Below are 13,798 nucleotides of genomic sequence, written 5' to 3' on the forward strand. Positions count from 1 at the left end.
TCTTGTGTGTTCTCACCAGCAATGGGACTTAAAGATCTTACATTATGAATCCAATGTATGTTTCCAGAAATACTTGATACTCAAGCATCTTAGCATGGAGTGGATTTGGTTTTCTGTGAACTAGCAATTTAGACCCTGTGTCCATTTACCTGTTAGCTGACAGACAACATGCAAGGCTTCATTGACTTTGAGTATGATCTTCCCAGGATTTCCTATGGTCTTGGTCCTGCTCCTTTGTCTCAGGAGGTTTGCTGTTTTTACAAGTTCTACCATAATTGGGAAGATTTTCCCCAAACCCTGGCTACATATGTCATTGCCTGCATTTGTTTCGTTTCTTTCCCCCTAAAGTTTTGCTCTATTTGACTTGCAATCCTTAAGCAGGATTGGAGTCTTGCACAGTACACAGAGAGATCAGATTCTACTGTCTTTCCGCTGAATAACAAGGTGTCTCACTGTCATTTATCCAAAATGTCTGTTCTTCTGCCTTTGAATGAGAACGTCAACTGTGCTGCCGAGATGGTGACCTCCTCGGGCTGCTCAGTATGTGCATCCTTGGGACAGCTTTAGTGATGTGTGTTGAAAATATGCTTCTGTATCTATAGCGACAAGAATATGGAAGCTGGAAGAACTCTTAAAACTGAGACAGGACCATGGCCAGTGTTTAAGGCCGCTGATGGGACTGTGTGTTTTCAAAGAAATACTCTTTGTACTTTGCGAGTGTGCGAGTTTCTGACATAATTTGTTAGGACAGTTTCCACTTAACTCCTGGAGTTCCACACGTCTCCTTGGCCCATCCGTCCTTTACAGAGGCTATGCTGCTCCTCCCCATGAGGAATCACCGAGTTGTCTTCCACACATACCTTCCATGGAGACTGGGGCACACCCTTACCTGGATGACAGGTACCAAGACGATATTGTGGTAGATAATGGGTGCGAGGAGCCCGTAGCACTGGGTCACTGCTTGAAGGGCGAAGTTGGCGTCATTGAGGAAGTTGCTGAGCTCCAGAGCTACTAGCACATTCTCACATTCCACCAGTCTAGCGACCTGCGCAGACACAGACGGGGGACGTAAGAAGCGCTTGCTACTCAGGCTGAGTGTCAGGCGCTCAACCCCATATGTCGTCAAGGAGCAGAGAGGGAAAGGGATGTCAACCCTCTGGCTCGACAACATGAGTGATAATATAAAGACAATCTGAATCTAGAAAGGACTCTCTACCTCTCCCTTAATGCCACTTGTGCATAGCATATTCCTGGAACAAACTCCAGCTTGTTTTATAAGACAATACGAGAGCCACTAAAGACAGAACATGTGCCCAGTGTCTTTATTGGCAAGACAAAAAAAAAAAAAAAAAAGGAAGAAATGAGGGGAGGGCTGTATTTTAATTTCAGAAAAAAACTCATTTAAAAAAAAACAAATTGTGGTGAACAATAATTAAAATGTAATATACCAATAATATTGCACCCCCTTGATTAACAGAGTCTAATTTCGCTTCTTAATTTGTTGGAAAATGGAATGTTTTCAGCGAGCCAGATTAATAGTTCTATTTACATTTTCACTAACTAAATAGAGATGATGAAGAATGCAGACTTAAGAGTTGTGATATCAATGTCTAGTAAAAGGATAGCAACCCTCTCTTCCCCTTCCACCTTGCTCCTGGGGAAAAAGTTTGTTCTTTTCTATGTGTATCCACGTCACTCACAGGAGAGGCTGTGCAAACATCAACTGGAAATTTCTATACAGCAGCTTTTACAGGAATGGTGGTTTCTGGTGCTGACACTCACAGAAGCACTTATCAAATGGCTTTGCTTTCAGACTGGGTGTGGCAGAGAAAAAACCAAATGCAATGCAGAGACGGTGTTCAATACAGGTGGGTGGGTGGCTTTGAGAACCTGAGCTCTGAGGACAGTGAAGCTCTGGACTGGAGAAGAGTCATTTTCCTGGCATAGGCCTTGAGTAACAAACTATCAATTCATTAATCAATGGGCAAATTGAAAAGGTTAAAAAAGAAAAAAAAAAAAAGAGTAAGAGAGTACATGCCTGAAGCTTCCGGATCTACTGACAGAGTCAGAACAAAGACGCACACGCTGGAGTATGACCTTTGTTAAAGTCAGAACACTGTGGGTTATGGGCTGAACAGAGCCAGGTAGAGATGCCCTGGAAGCCCACCGCTAGAAGAACAGTTAAATCCCTGCCTCTGTGTGAGCGTGCAATTTCTTACTGTAAAAGAACATCCAACACCAGCGTGAGAAACCCTCTACGACGAAAAGGGACGTTTTAAAGAAGGCAGGTGGCTGAACAGTATAATAACATGCTAATCTCTGCTTATTTTTCAAAAGCACAGAAAGCATGCAAAAATGAGGCCACCGTGTTCTTAGAGGTGGTGGGACCACACGAGTGTTTCACTGTCCACCCTGTACAAGTTTGAATTCTGAAGAATATACTGATCTTGTACACAGAGGGGAGATACAAATTGAGAACTATGAGACCTGCCTGGAATATAAAATAATACGGAATCCTCAGCCACACCCTCTTGGTCCCTTCACTGGGAAGGACACAAGATCCCAAGGGAATCTGTTCTTGAAGCATGGAGAAGCAGAGAGGACGGAGCCACTCGGTCTTCATGCAGGGCATTCACTTACTTGCTGGGCGGGGAAAATCTCGTTGCCTTTAATATTATCACAGAAGAGATTCTCTTCTTTAATTTTAATGTCACTCATCACAAAGATATTTCTAAGGAAAAGGTACAAGAGGATCGAAGAAGTGTCTGCCAAGATGTTGGAATGAAGCCTGCAGCAGAAGGAACCAGTATTAAGTGAGGCGCTGTGAACTGACTGGTTGAGTGCGTCTACTCAACCTGTTTGCTCCTCCAATCCTCATCGCCTGCACAATGACCCTGGCAGTGATGGCAGTACCAGAAACAGCCCTTCTCGGGTGTCCACTTAAGTGGAAAACCAAAGGCAAGTTCACAACCAAGAGACAGTGAAGCATCTGGGGTGTCTGGCTGCCAGTTTGTAAGAATGACCAGAGGCAAACCGCTCCTATATGAGTACAAGGTTCGATTCTATCACCATGATGCAGTTACAGTAAGTTGGGTTAGAGAACAGGCTTGGGGGTCCAGCACAGGAACTTTGTGAAGATGGGGAGCATCCTAAGCACACTGTGCACGAGAGAATGGGTCTTAATGACTGGTTATTTTCCATTGCCTTTTCTAAATCACAGTCCAAGGAAACCAAAGATCAACAGAGCCTTGAAATCTGTAGGTCCTCTTTCATTTCCAATACATGACTGCTCTGAGGTCCAGCAGATGATAAACCCTCACACTCAAGCATTATGTCCTTCTGCTCTCTGAACCTCATTACCCCATGCAGCAGGAAAGAGCCTGACATCACTAATTCACACTTGAAGTTGAGCCCACCACCGTGAACTTTGGGCTCCCTTGGCAGGAGGGTTTCGGTCCTCCGCCCCTCCCTGCCCTGAGCACTGCACTTCCCTGTCGGCCTCACAATGGCCCTCAGCACCTTAACATGTGCCTTCATCCCACCTATCACTTCCTGGCTCCATTGCACTCCCTGAACACCCCAAAGGTCCAGTAAGTCTCTTCACTATTGAGGTTCCCAGACCCTTAGTCTCTGCCACCTCTTATATCATTCTGTGACCCCTTAAGGGACATCACTGTCCAATTTTTCTAGCTTATCACAGCACCAATTACTTATTCATTTATTTTCTTTTCCTTCACATCTTCAAAACAAAAAAGCTATGTGCACGACACTCTCCTGGGCCCTGGGATACCAATGTGAATCAAGTAGATTCGTAGCCATCAGAAACTGGGCTATACCACAAAGTTCTGCATCAGCTATGAGATGTCAGTGCTGCTCAGTGGCACTTCAGCTCTTCCTGAGTACATGTGCACCTCTGTACACACACCCCCATAGGCTGTTATACCAGCTCCATGTTCAACACCCTTTACACTCTCCCAGAACAATGCCTCTGTCACCTGAGTCCCCGTCTATCTTCAAAATCTCCCTCGCCACTGGCTCCCTTCCCTCTAGACTCTAAAATCCTTCCTGGAAGCCTGATCTTCAAGCCTCTGCCTGCTTCACTCTTCTCTCCCACCCACAAGTGGTCTTTACTTGTTATTGGTTTCCACTTTCACTATACCTCACAAGATCATTTCTGGTTTGTAGTCTCATGTAAGTTGCTCTCTTGAATACGCTGATGGCCTTCAAATCACCAACTCTAAATGTCTCCTGATTCCTATCCTGCTCAACCTTTCTATAGGATTTCATGGAGCCTGAGCAAGCACTTGCATATGCTAGAGCAAGCTGGTCCTCCAGATGACCCCACTTCCCTTGGCAACGCATCTCCCTGGTTGCTTATCCCTTGGACAGCTCCCCTTTGATAGCCTCCCTTGGCTCCATCTCTTAAATCCTCCCTTTAAAACAAGGCAAAGTCAGTGCTCGGTATCAGGATCGGCTCTTTTCTGCTAAAGTTCAACCATCATTCTCTGGAAGACAAGACTCCTTTCAAGATTTCAGTGGTGGTCTCCATGGACAATTTCCAAATTGCCACCTCCAGGGTTGACCTACGAAAGCATCCTGCTGGGAAAACAAAAGCAAAAGCAAACTGTCCCCAAGCCCAGTCATTCTAGGCCTCACACCCCATTTCCCTTAGTAAATGCCAGACTCTCCAGACGATTAACACCAGAAAGCCCGGTCGCGTCTCACTCTCTCTCTTCTATAGTGCAACACACATAAAACCTCACTCCCATCCCTTTCTCCTCTTAAATGCCCCTCAAATCTTTCTCCCAGTACATTCGAGATCCTTGCACAGGGCAAATGTTAAGTCTACATTGTTTAATTGAAATGGAATTAAGCTTTTTAATGTAAATAAGTACTACCAACACCTTACTCTGCCTAGCATTTATGATTTTTTTAAGTGGGCTGTCTCTGAGGGGCTAAGAGTTGTAAGCATTATAAGCAGGTGAGGGATTTTTAAAAGCCTGGGATACCAGCTGGACATACTCTGTTCTGAGACTCTCCTGAAGTCCTGGTTTTTTAAGGGAAAAAAAATGGCAGAAAAGTCACAAGATATGCGTTTTCTATGGGTTCTACCCGCATGATGGCAACTGCTGAGAGTCTAATCCTGAGAGCCTATTCAAAGAAAAGGCAGAAACCTTCATAACCACAGTCCACACATCAGGCCCTCTCCTTACCTCCTCCTCTCCCCACTTGGTCCCAACATCTCCACTGAGTACCCATGTTTCTGCTCTAGCTTCTACCACTTGAATTTGTATCCCAAAGCCTTCATCTCTCTGCCTCCCTGTTTATCCTGCCTCCCTGTTTGTCTGAGTCCTGACAAGGACGGAGGACCTTAGAGCATAAGCACCTTATAATCCTGATTAGATACACTTTTCCAACGGGCAATCCCGATATGAAAACGAAAACCAACCATTTCGGGGCTTTAAAGTGATGTTTCTAATTACCTTCTCTGCGTTATTGTCATGATGTTGCTTAGACAGATAACCGACTGCTCATCTGGTAGCGGAGAGGCAACAAAATAATCCCAGACTGGTGAGAAGACTTTCTTGGCCATCTCATAGTTACCGATCTGATAAGCGACCTGTGACAAAAACCACATTGTCTCAAGGACCTTTTCACTCAGAACATGTCTATTTCAAATGGAATTCTGGTACATCCTCCCCCACACACACTAATTCTACATTTGTCTTCCTGCCCCACGGAGTCACAGTGAGGGGACAGGGTGGCCATGGGTGAGCACTGGCAGCGGGGGCAACTGCATTTTGAAATCTCTTTTATTTCTAAATTGTGTAGAAATGTGAAACTCTGTAAGAATGTTTCAAATCCTCATAAGCAAAACAAAGATCACATCTGAGCCAAATTAATTTCATTTCCGTCCGTCTCAGCAGTGTGCCCCATTTATTATAGATACCGTTATAATGAACAATCTGCTCCAAGAGAAACAATCAGATTTCCCCAACCTGATATATATGAAATATATTTTATTCTTTCCCGGGTGACTGACACTTTCAGAGCTTCTGGGTAACAAAGAGTTGGCAGATGAAAAGGGTAAGAAAGAAAGCAGAAACGCGTTCCAAGAATCTGTATCTTTCAAGTTTAACAGATCCAGTGCTGGAAAAAATAATTTCACTTGTGAAGCTTTAGAAGCTCAGTAGAAAAAAAATATATATCACCAACTGACTTTCTATTGATAGAATATATTTAAGGGAATTTCTGAAAATCCTTCTATTTAAATACATACATAACATCAACCTTCAACAAATGACTTCCAGGCTGCTTCAAATGATAGGGCATAAATAAATTCATTGAATTAGGCACAGAAAGGACATTTTATTAGAACGGTATCCACTCATGGGAAAAACTTACAAGGCTAGAACTTCCCTAGTCTGTCAAATGATTCCTTCTAACTCACCAAGCAGTAAGCTTTCCTGAGAGACTCCACTCTGTGCTGAACTCTGGAGGAGCAAAGAGCTGTCAGCCTGGGAATGCCCTCCCCATCCATGTGACAGGCAAGGATACAGTCCTGGGTGGTACAGTTGAGAGAGACTTTGAGAAGAACGAGATATGGGAGATGGTCAGAGAACACTGAAGTAAGGCCAGGGTGATGAGTCAGATTTGGGGGGTGGGGGGGAATAAAAACAAACAAAAAAAAAAAAACAGGCAATGAACGTAAGGAAAAGTTAATACACAGCTGGAGTCCTGTGAGGTCCGAGGGATTCTGAGATGGTCTGAGGAAAGTAAGATGGGGGGGTGGGGGGGGAGCAAACCTACAACTGAGGCTTCCTTCCTCTTAAAATCTTGTTATTAGAAGCCCAGGTTGCCTAAGAGATAAGGTGTTAGCCTTATAGAATGTTATTGGCTGACCTAATGAATACTGCCAAACAAGATGTGCCAATTACAACAACAATAAAAATAAGGTTTATGAACTCATGAAGCACCACAGACTTTTTAACAGGAAGCACCATAATGTCTGCATGTGTACCAATAACTAACAGCACTGGACAGAACAGATTTCTCAAGGGCAGCTGGTTAAAATGAGGAGACACATACTAAAAGAATAATGGACTGTGTCAGATACTTCCTCTTTGATAACGACCCACTTACAGCTCCCAGAATTCCACACTCCAGGCTTGACTCCTGACCCAGTGGCCACCTTCCCTTTGCTGGCCCCTTCTTTTCCCCACCCTACCTCCCACTCTTTCTATGGACACACAAGTTTAGCTGACGCCTAGGGCTGCTCTTTTCTGTCTACAGAATTAGTGATAGCATGTGGTCTGAGCTATCACATACTGTCTCAAATCTTTCTCACGTCCATCTCTCTCTCCCAAAACCCAAATGCATGAATTGAACCTCAACATGGCCCCAACTTTTAATTCTCCCCTCTGCAACCAAGGATACACCACATAGCCTCATGTTTAATTAAAATGATGTTAACTCTGTCCTTCCGATTGGATGGTTGACCTTCAAGTCAACGCTTATTTCTCTCGCCCCTTCATTTCTGTTAGGAATTCCCATCAGCCCCTTCAGAACACTGGTTCCTGTCACCACAGGAAAGCCTCTTCTACCTCTCACTGAAATTCAGCAGAGGAGAGTGTTTCTGCCCTCCTCTCCATGTCTGTTCCCAACTTAGCCAGACGAATGTCTGAAAATAGAAGTCAGTCAGGACCCAGCATGAATCAAGGCCATCCAGTAGCTGCCCATTTTAGGCAAAGCAAAAAAGAAAGAAAAAACCCTGCCACTGTCCAGCAACTTGCATGTCTGACTGCTCCCTCTGCTCTCTGTGGGTCCCTGTGCTTCAGTCATAAACACTGACCCGCTCTTTATCAGAGTGGGAGAACACCTGAAAATCTTAGGGTTCCTGCTCCAGCTGTTCCGTCTTCCAGATGTTCTTCCCTGGAGAACCTCTGACTATCCTGCTTTTGGTCTCTTCAGATCTCATCTTCCCCCCAATCCCCATCATCCCACTGAATACTGCCATTAACTTCCATTCCTCTTGCCGCACTCCAGATATTTGTCCCTTAGCATTTACCATGTCCCAGCATGTAGTCTACCTATATGTCACTAACCCAGTTCCCACCACCATGATTTGTTCCATTGTTAAAAACAAGAGGTCTCACCATATGAACCCCAGACTACCAGAATCACCCAGAACTATGGAGCAGAGACTGAGGGAATGGCCAATCAATGACTGTCCCATCTTGAGACCCACCCAAGGGCAAGAAGCAGTCTCTGACACTAGTAATGATAGCCTGCAATGCTTGCAGACAAAAGCCTATCACAACTGTCCTCTAAGAGGCTCCAGTCACCAGCTGACTGAAACAGATGCAGACACCCATAGCCAAACAGTAGACAGAGCTTGGGGAGTCTTGTGGAAGAGTTGGAGGAAGGACTGAGAGACCTAGAGGGGATAGAGACTCCACAAGATGACAGAGTCAACTAAGCTGGACCCTTGGGCCGTCCTAGAGACTGAACCACCAACCAAAGAGCATACATGGGCTGAACCTAGGACCCCCGCACATATATAAGAGCAGATGTGCAGCTTGGTCTTTATTTGGATCCCCCAACAACTGGAGCGGATTCTACTGCCTACCTGAGGATTCTGTTCCCCTAACTGGGCTGTCTTGTCTGGCCTCAGTGGGAGAGTATATTGTCTAGTCCTGCAGTGACTTGAGGTGCCAGAGTGGGTTGGTACCCAGGGGATCCTCCCCCTTCTCAGAAGAGAATAGGAGAAGGTATGGGGGAGGGGCTTTGTGAGGTGAGATGAGGGGTGGCAATTGAGATGTAGAGTAAAAATAAATGAATAGATAGAAAGATAAATAGATAGATAGATAGATAAATAGATAGATAGATAGATAGATAGATAGATAGATAGATAGATAGATAGATAGATAGATAGATAGATAGATAAGACAAAATCCTTGGATCCTGGTGAATCATGCATTCTGATGGTGGGACCCAGTGCACCAACTTACATTTCTACATACTAGGATTTTAGGATCCCTCACTTGGAGTACATGGGGCAGACTAAGTATTCAAAGTGTTGTTTACTCAATCTAAAAATCCTTTTTTAGTAACGTCCACATCCTGCTGTAGGAGGATGCTGACCAATTTAGCTATGTGATACAGCATTGTGTATTGCCAGGGTGAGTACCTGACTCAAGTTGGATATTTCATAGCCCCTTCTAAAGCCAGATGGACTTCATGTAAAGTTTAGTTATGATGTCAAGGCTGATGGCCCACTATTTAGAAGAAGAATCTGGTTAAAAATTGTATCACTTAGGCGTGAGACTCCTAGGGAAGGTGGGGGGAGGGATATTATCAGGTCTGGACTGGCTTAGTGGAAACAGAAGCAGACTTAGATGGCTCCAGAGTCGGATGATCAGTCTAGACAAGGTCCATGCTGCCTGAGAAATTGAAATTTTCTGCTGTTACCAAAAGAAAAAGAGGTGAGCTCACAGAACTTCTACTTAGACTGCCCAGATGTGCTACCATAGGAAAGAATGAGAGGGGATTTATAACATTCTATACTGAGAGACAAAAATCAGACTCACCTAAACTGAATAAACCAATCAGACCCTTGCTTGGGAATTTGGATTCAAATGTAAGTGCCTGCTGGCCGCCTGGGTGGTTAGAATTAAGGAGTTGCCATTCTTCTCTCAAAAACAGAGAAAGTCAATCTTCAGAGAGAGTCGAGCAAAATGGATGTACAGGGAGAATCAAAGACACAAAGTGTAGCCTTGCCTTGAGCGCAGCCTTCCACAGCTCATGCCTGCCTTACCTGAGCTAGGCTGGCTCCCTGGTGTACAATCAGGATCTTAGCTGAAACCAAAAGTAAAATTATCTACGCTCAGTCACCACCGTGGTGACGATCTAGATGAGTGAAAAAGGATGTTTCACAGGAAGGAGCGATGATGTTACATAGAGCACGGAGGCTGATGCAAAATAGGCATTAGCTCATCAATAGATAGGCAAAGAGATTGGAAAGGAACTGAAACTTCTAAGAGAATATACTTAATTTTTTTTTACCTATTGCTCGAGCATCCTTCCTTATTGCTGTGATAAAAACACTCTGATGAAAAGCAGCTTTGGGGAGGAAAGGGTTTGCTTTAGTTTACATCTCCAGGTCCCACCGTCCTTCTTGAGGGAAGTCAGAGCAGGAAACGTAGACAGAACCCAAACCAGAAACCATGGAGAAGCACTGCTTGTTGGCACCTCCTTAACTAACTTCCTGTTGTACAGCCCAGGATCACCTGCCCAGGAAACGGCACCAATCACCTGCAGCCTGGCCCCTCCTGCATCAGTTAAGACAACCAAAACAAACTCCTGCAAACACATCTACAGACCAACGTGATAAAGACAGTTGCTAGAGAAGAGTCTCTTTTTTTTTTTTTAGTTAATTCTAGGCTTTGTCAAGTGGACAGTTAATGCTGACTGAATCGCCCAGAATTTTGTCTTTCAAATTGAAAACTCGTGGGCAAAAGGAGACATTCATACAGCAATGGGTTCTGATGAGCTCATCTGTGAGATGGGAAACTGTGTGATCAACAGTTCCCTCCCTACTGTCATGATGAAGACTGTGATAACGCATGCATCTTCCATCCTCAGACTCTGCTGCACCCCACCAGGAAGACCTGCTGGCATGACAGCTGCGTAGAGCCCAAGAGAATGAAGTATGTCCAGTAGAGGGGAAGAGATGGAACCTGGAGGAGACAGGGAGCAGACAGGGGACAGGGGCAGGAGGGGCTCCATAGTGATGCTGCTCTTAAAGAGTGGGCACAGAGCTCCTGGAATGAGGACAGAGTTACAATGCACTGGTCCAAGAGCCACAATCTGCTACCTAAGGAAGCTTAGGGGTGTTGCCGATGCTGCCTAAGGTGTCCTGCCTGGAATACAGTGGGATTCTATGCATCTGTTTCTTCAACTATCAAAAGAAATTCCTCATTTCATCACAAAGAGTTACTGTCTGAGTGGAACAATGAAATTTTAGAGTTTTTTTTTTCAAGCTGACAATAGTAATTGTATATATGTATGTATGTAGTGTGTAGGAATGTATGTATGTATAACAGAGAATGTGATGTTCTAGTGAGTATATACATGATGGAATGACCAAGTTGCACTAATTAGTATATTTATCATCTCTAATGTACACTTCTTTGTACTGGTGCCATTAAAGTCATTTCTTCCACTTGTTGAGGTACCCAAGTACTAAGTATAACTACTTTAGCACTGAAACTCTCTCCTGCCTACCTCTAACTTAAATACCTGTTGAACGATGTCTCTCCTTTCCCTACCCATCCCCAGCCCTGACATCTGTATCCACCCTTCTAGTCTCTACCTCTGCAAACTTGACTTTCTTAGAATCCACCCATCTGTGAGCTCATACATTTATCTCTCTGTGACTGGCTTGTGGCTTAGTCCCTTCATGTCCTCTAGGCCTGTCCATAGGTTTCCCCATTGTTTAAGGCTGAATAGTATTCCACGGTGCACACATCACCAAAGTGATGCTTGGGAAAACCATGTGAGGTATCACCTCCCACCTCCTAGGTGGTTCATTATCAAAAAGATGTTTGGCAGCAAGTGTTGGCGAGGACTTGGGCAAGGGAGCCAGCCCTTCTACGTTGCTGTTGACGCTGCTAGTTTGCAGAGCACCATAGAAATTCTAAACAGACTTAACTGAATAAATACAGCAGCCCCATTACTGAACAGACACTTAAGAGTGAAGAAGCCAGCATGCCGAAGAGGTGTCTGTATGTTCCCTGAAGCGTGTGCACAAGAGCAAAGATACAGAGGCAAGCTGTGCCCATTAGCAATGGTGGGATGGGTGTAAAGTCCTGAGATGGGGCAAGCCTTTGTTGTTGTTGCTTCTTTGATATTTTAGTAATTAGTATTTGCCATTTCTATATTACAAGATACTCATTCATGTGGTTTAATGAGCTGGAGGTGGGAACGGGGTTGTATCACTGGGTCTAATATATTACAAGTAGAAAAAAATAAAACAATTGTTCTAAAATCAAATCCCTAAGATCAAAACTAGAACCCACTCACAAACTGCTAATTTTCTATACTTTATAATATATTCTTTAGCTATTGCCTGCTTTAAAAGTAGCAAATGGAAATAAGGCCAATATGAGGAGAGAACGGTTACAGAAATGATATAATTCTAAAGAATTCCTTTAAAAACAGAACCAAACAGACTAAATTATTAGTGTTCTACTTAGTGGAAGACCTGGTAAAGACCCACCTGACTTTATTAATGTTTATAGAATAATGTGGAATAAAACTACAACCTGAACGCCCCCCAAGGCCATGCTAACCAGAAGCATTTGGGGAAATAGCTCATCTTTTACTACTAATAGTTATGGCAATACATTTTAATGAGCAGGGTTGTCCCTAAAACTAAAAACATAACCACTGTCATGAAAACTGGATTGTACTTTAAAAAAAAGATTTATATTAACCTAGAATATATAAAAACCCAATCTTTGAATATAAGAATTAAGGGGGTTTAATAAGTGAGAGATTTCCACTTTGGCCACTTGGCATTGTGGGAGAACACCCATCAGCCTTCTTGGGTGACCTAAAGAACTGCAAATAGAGTGTCAATAAGGAGACGCAGGTCACTGCCCCCACGGAGCTTCTCATCATCCCAGGGATGTAGCCTGGACTCCATTTTATTAACTTTCTATGAAAGTTCTGCCAAATGGAACCCAAGAGTCAAACCACTCTCTGGAGAAAAATTAGGTCCTGATGAAATATTCAACGCCACACAATAACTCCACGGCTGTAAATTGGGGAATATATTAAGTTCTGAAGAAATCAAGATACCAGAAAACCATGAGGCAGTGTGACATGCTACAGCAGTGCTAGATGAATCCTAGCAATTCTCTCTATTTAATTTTCCTTGAAGAATGTGATCATATAAAAGGCCTGTGAGATCTCAGCTTATGATACTAATCAACTATTAAAAGAAAAAATAGCAGTGCACAATAGAAATACAATACAATGTAGAAAGCCATCCACTCTAGGACCAGCAACAGGCTTTAAATTAGAAACTTCAGACCTGGGTCAATGAGTCGGGTCTCTGTCCTGCTCATGGGTGACATGCCTTCACTAAGACGACAGCTACCTCAGCAAGAAGGTTAACCGTGAGTAGCTTTATAACTGATAATGGTACTCAGTGTGTTCACTGAAAGACAGGCGCTATAGTTAAACAGTTGACAAACATAGCTCCATTGACGTTCCTAAGACCTGTGGGAATCTTCTGACTGCTCTCACCTCACAGATGAAGTCACTTGCTCAGTACCACGTGGCTACAACAAAGAGCTTGAATTTGAACTTGGGTCCATCTGTATCTATTGACCTGATATGTTCCTTCCTATAAATTTATCCTCAAAAAGCAGCCATGCTTGCAGTTAAAGATTTATATGCTGTAATGTGTATTATATATATATATATATACATATATATATATATATATATTACTTTCAGTCCAGCAGTAAGGAATTACTAAGGATACTTCAACATGTCCACAAGACTCAATATAGTGTTACATAAAAGAAGCCATGAATTCTTCAAGGGAACCTCATGGAGGTGTGGGAAGGGTTGGAAGAAGGAGAGGGAAGGGGGATTATATAATTATATTTTATTTTTAATTAACAATTCAATAATAAGATAAAATCATTAAAAAGTGCTTCATAGAAAATTTTCTAATCCAATAAGAAAAAATTATTTATTAAATGAAAATATATAAAACAGTATA

General features: G+C 43.3%; 1 protein-coding gene across 1 annotated transcript in view; it reads right to left on the reverse strand.

The window, feature by feature from the left end:
• The window catches only part of Cfap54 (cilia and flagella associated protein 54), a 284,591-nt gene that overhangs the window by 202,779 nt on the left and 68,014 nt on the right, over window positions 1-13,798 (reverse strand). The window contains exons 23-25 of the mRNA XM_021174289.3: window positions 5,484-5,620; window positions 2,641-2,788; window positions 890-1,045 (exon numbers count right to left, since the gene is read on the reverse strand). Of these exons, the coding sequence (XP_021029948.1) occupies window positions 890-1,045; window positions 2,641-2,788; window positions 5,484-5,620 (441 nt within the window). The remainder of the gene's footprint in view (window positions 1-889; window positions 1,046-2,640; window positions 2,789-5,483; window positions 5,621-13,798) is intronic.

This window comes from Mus caroli, unplaced genomic scaffold, assembly GCF_978045245.1.
Source record: "Mus caroli unplaced genomic scaffold, Mus_caroli_1 scaffold_9, whole genome shotgun sequence".
In the NCBI taxonomy this organism is placed as follows: domain Eukaryota; kingdom Metazoa; phylum Chordata; class Mammalia; order Rodentia; family Muridae; genus Mus; species Mus caroli.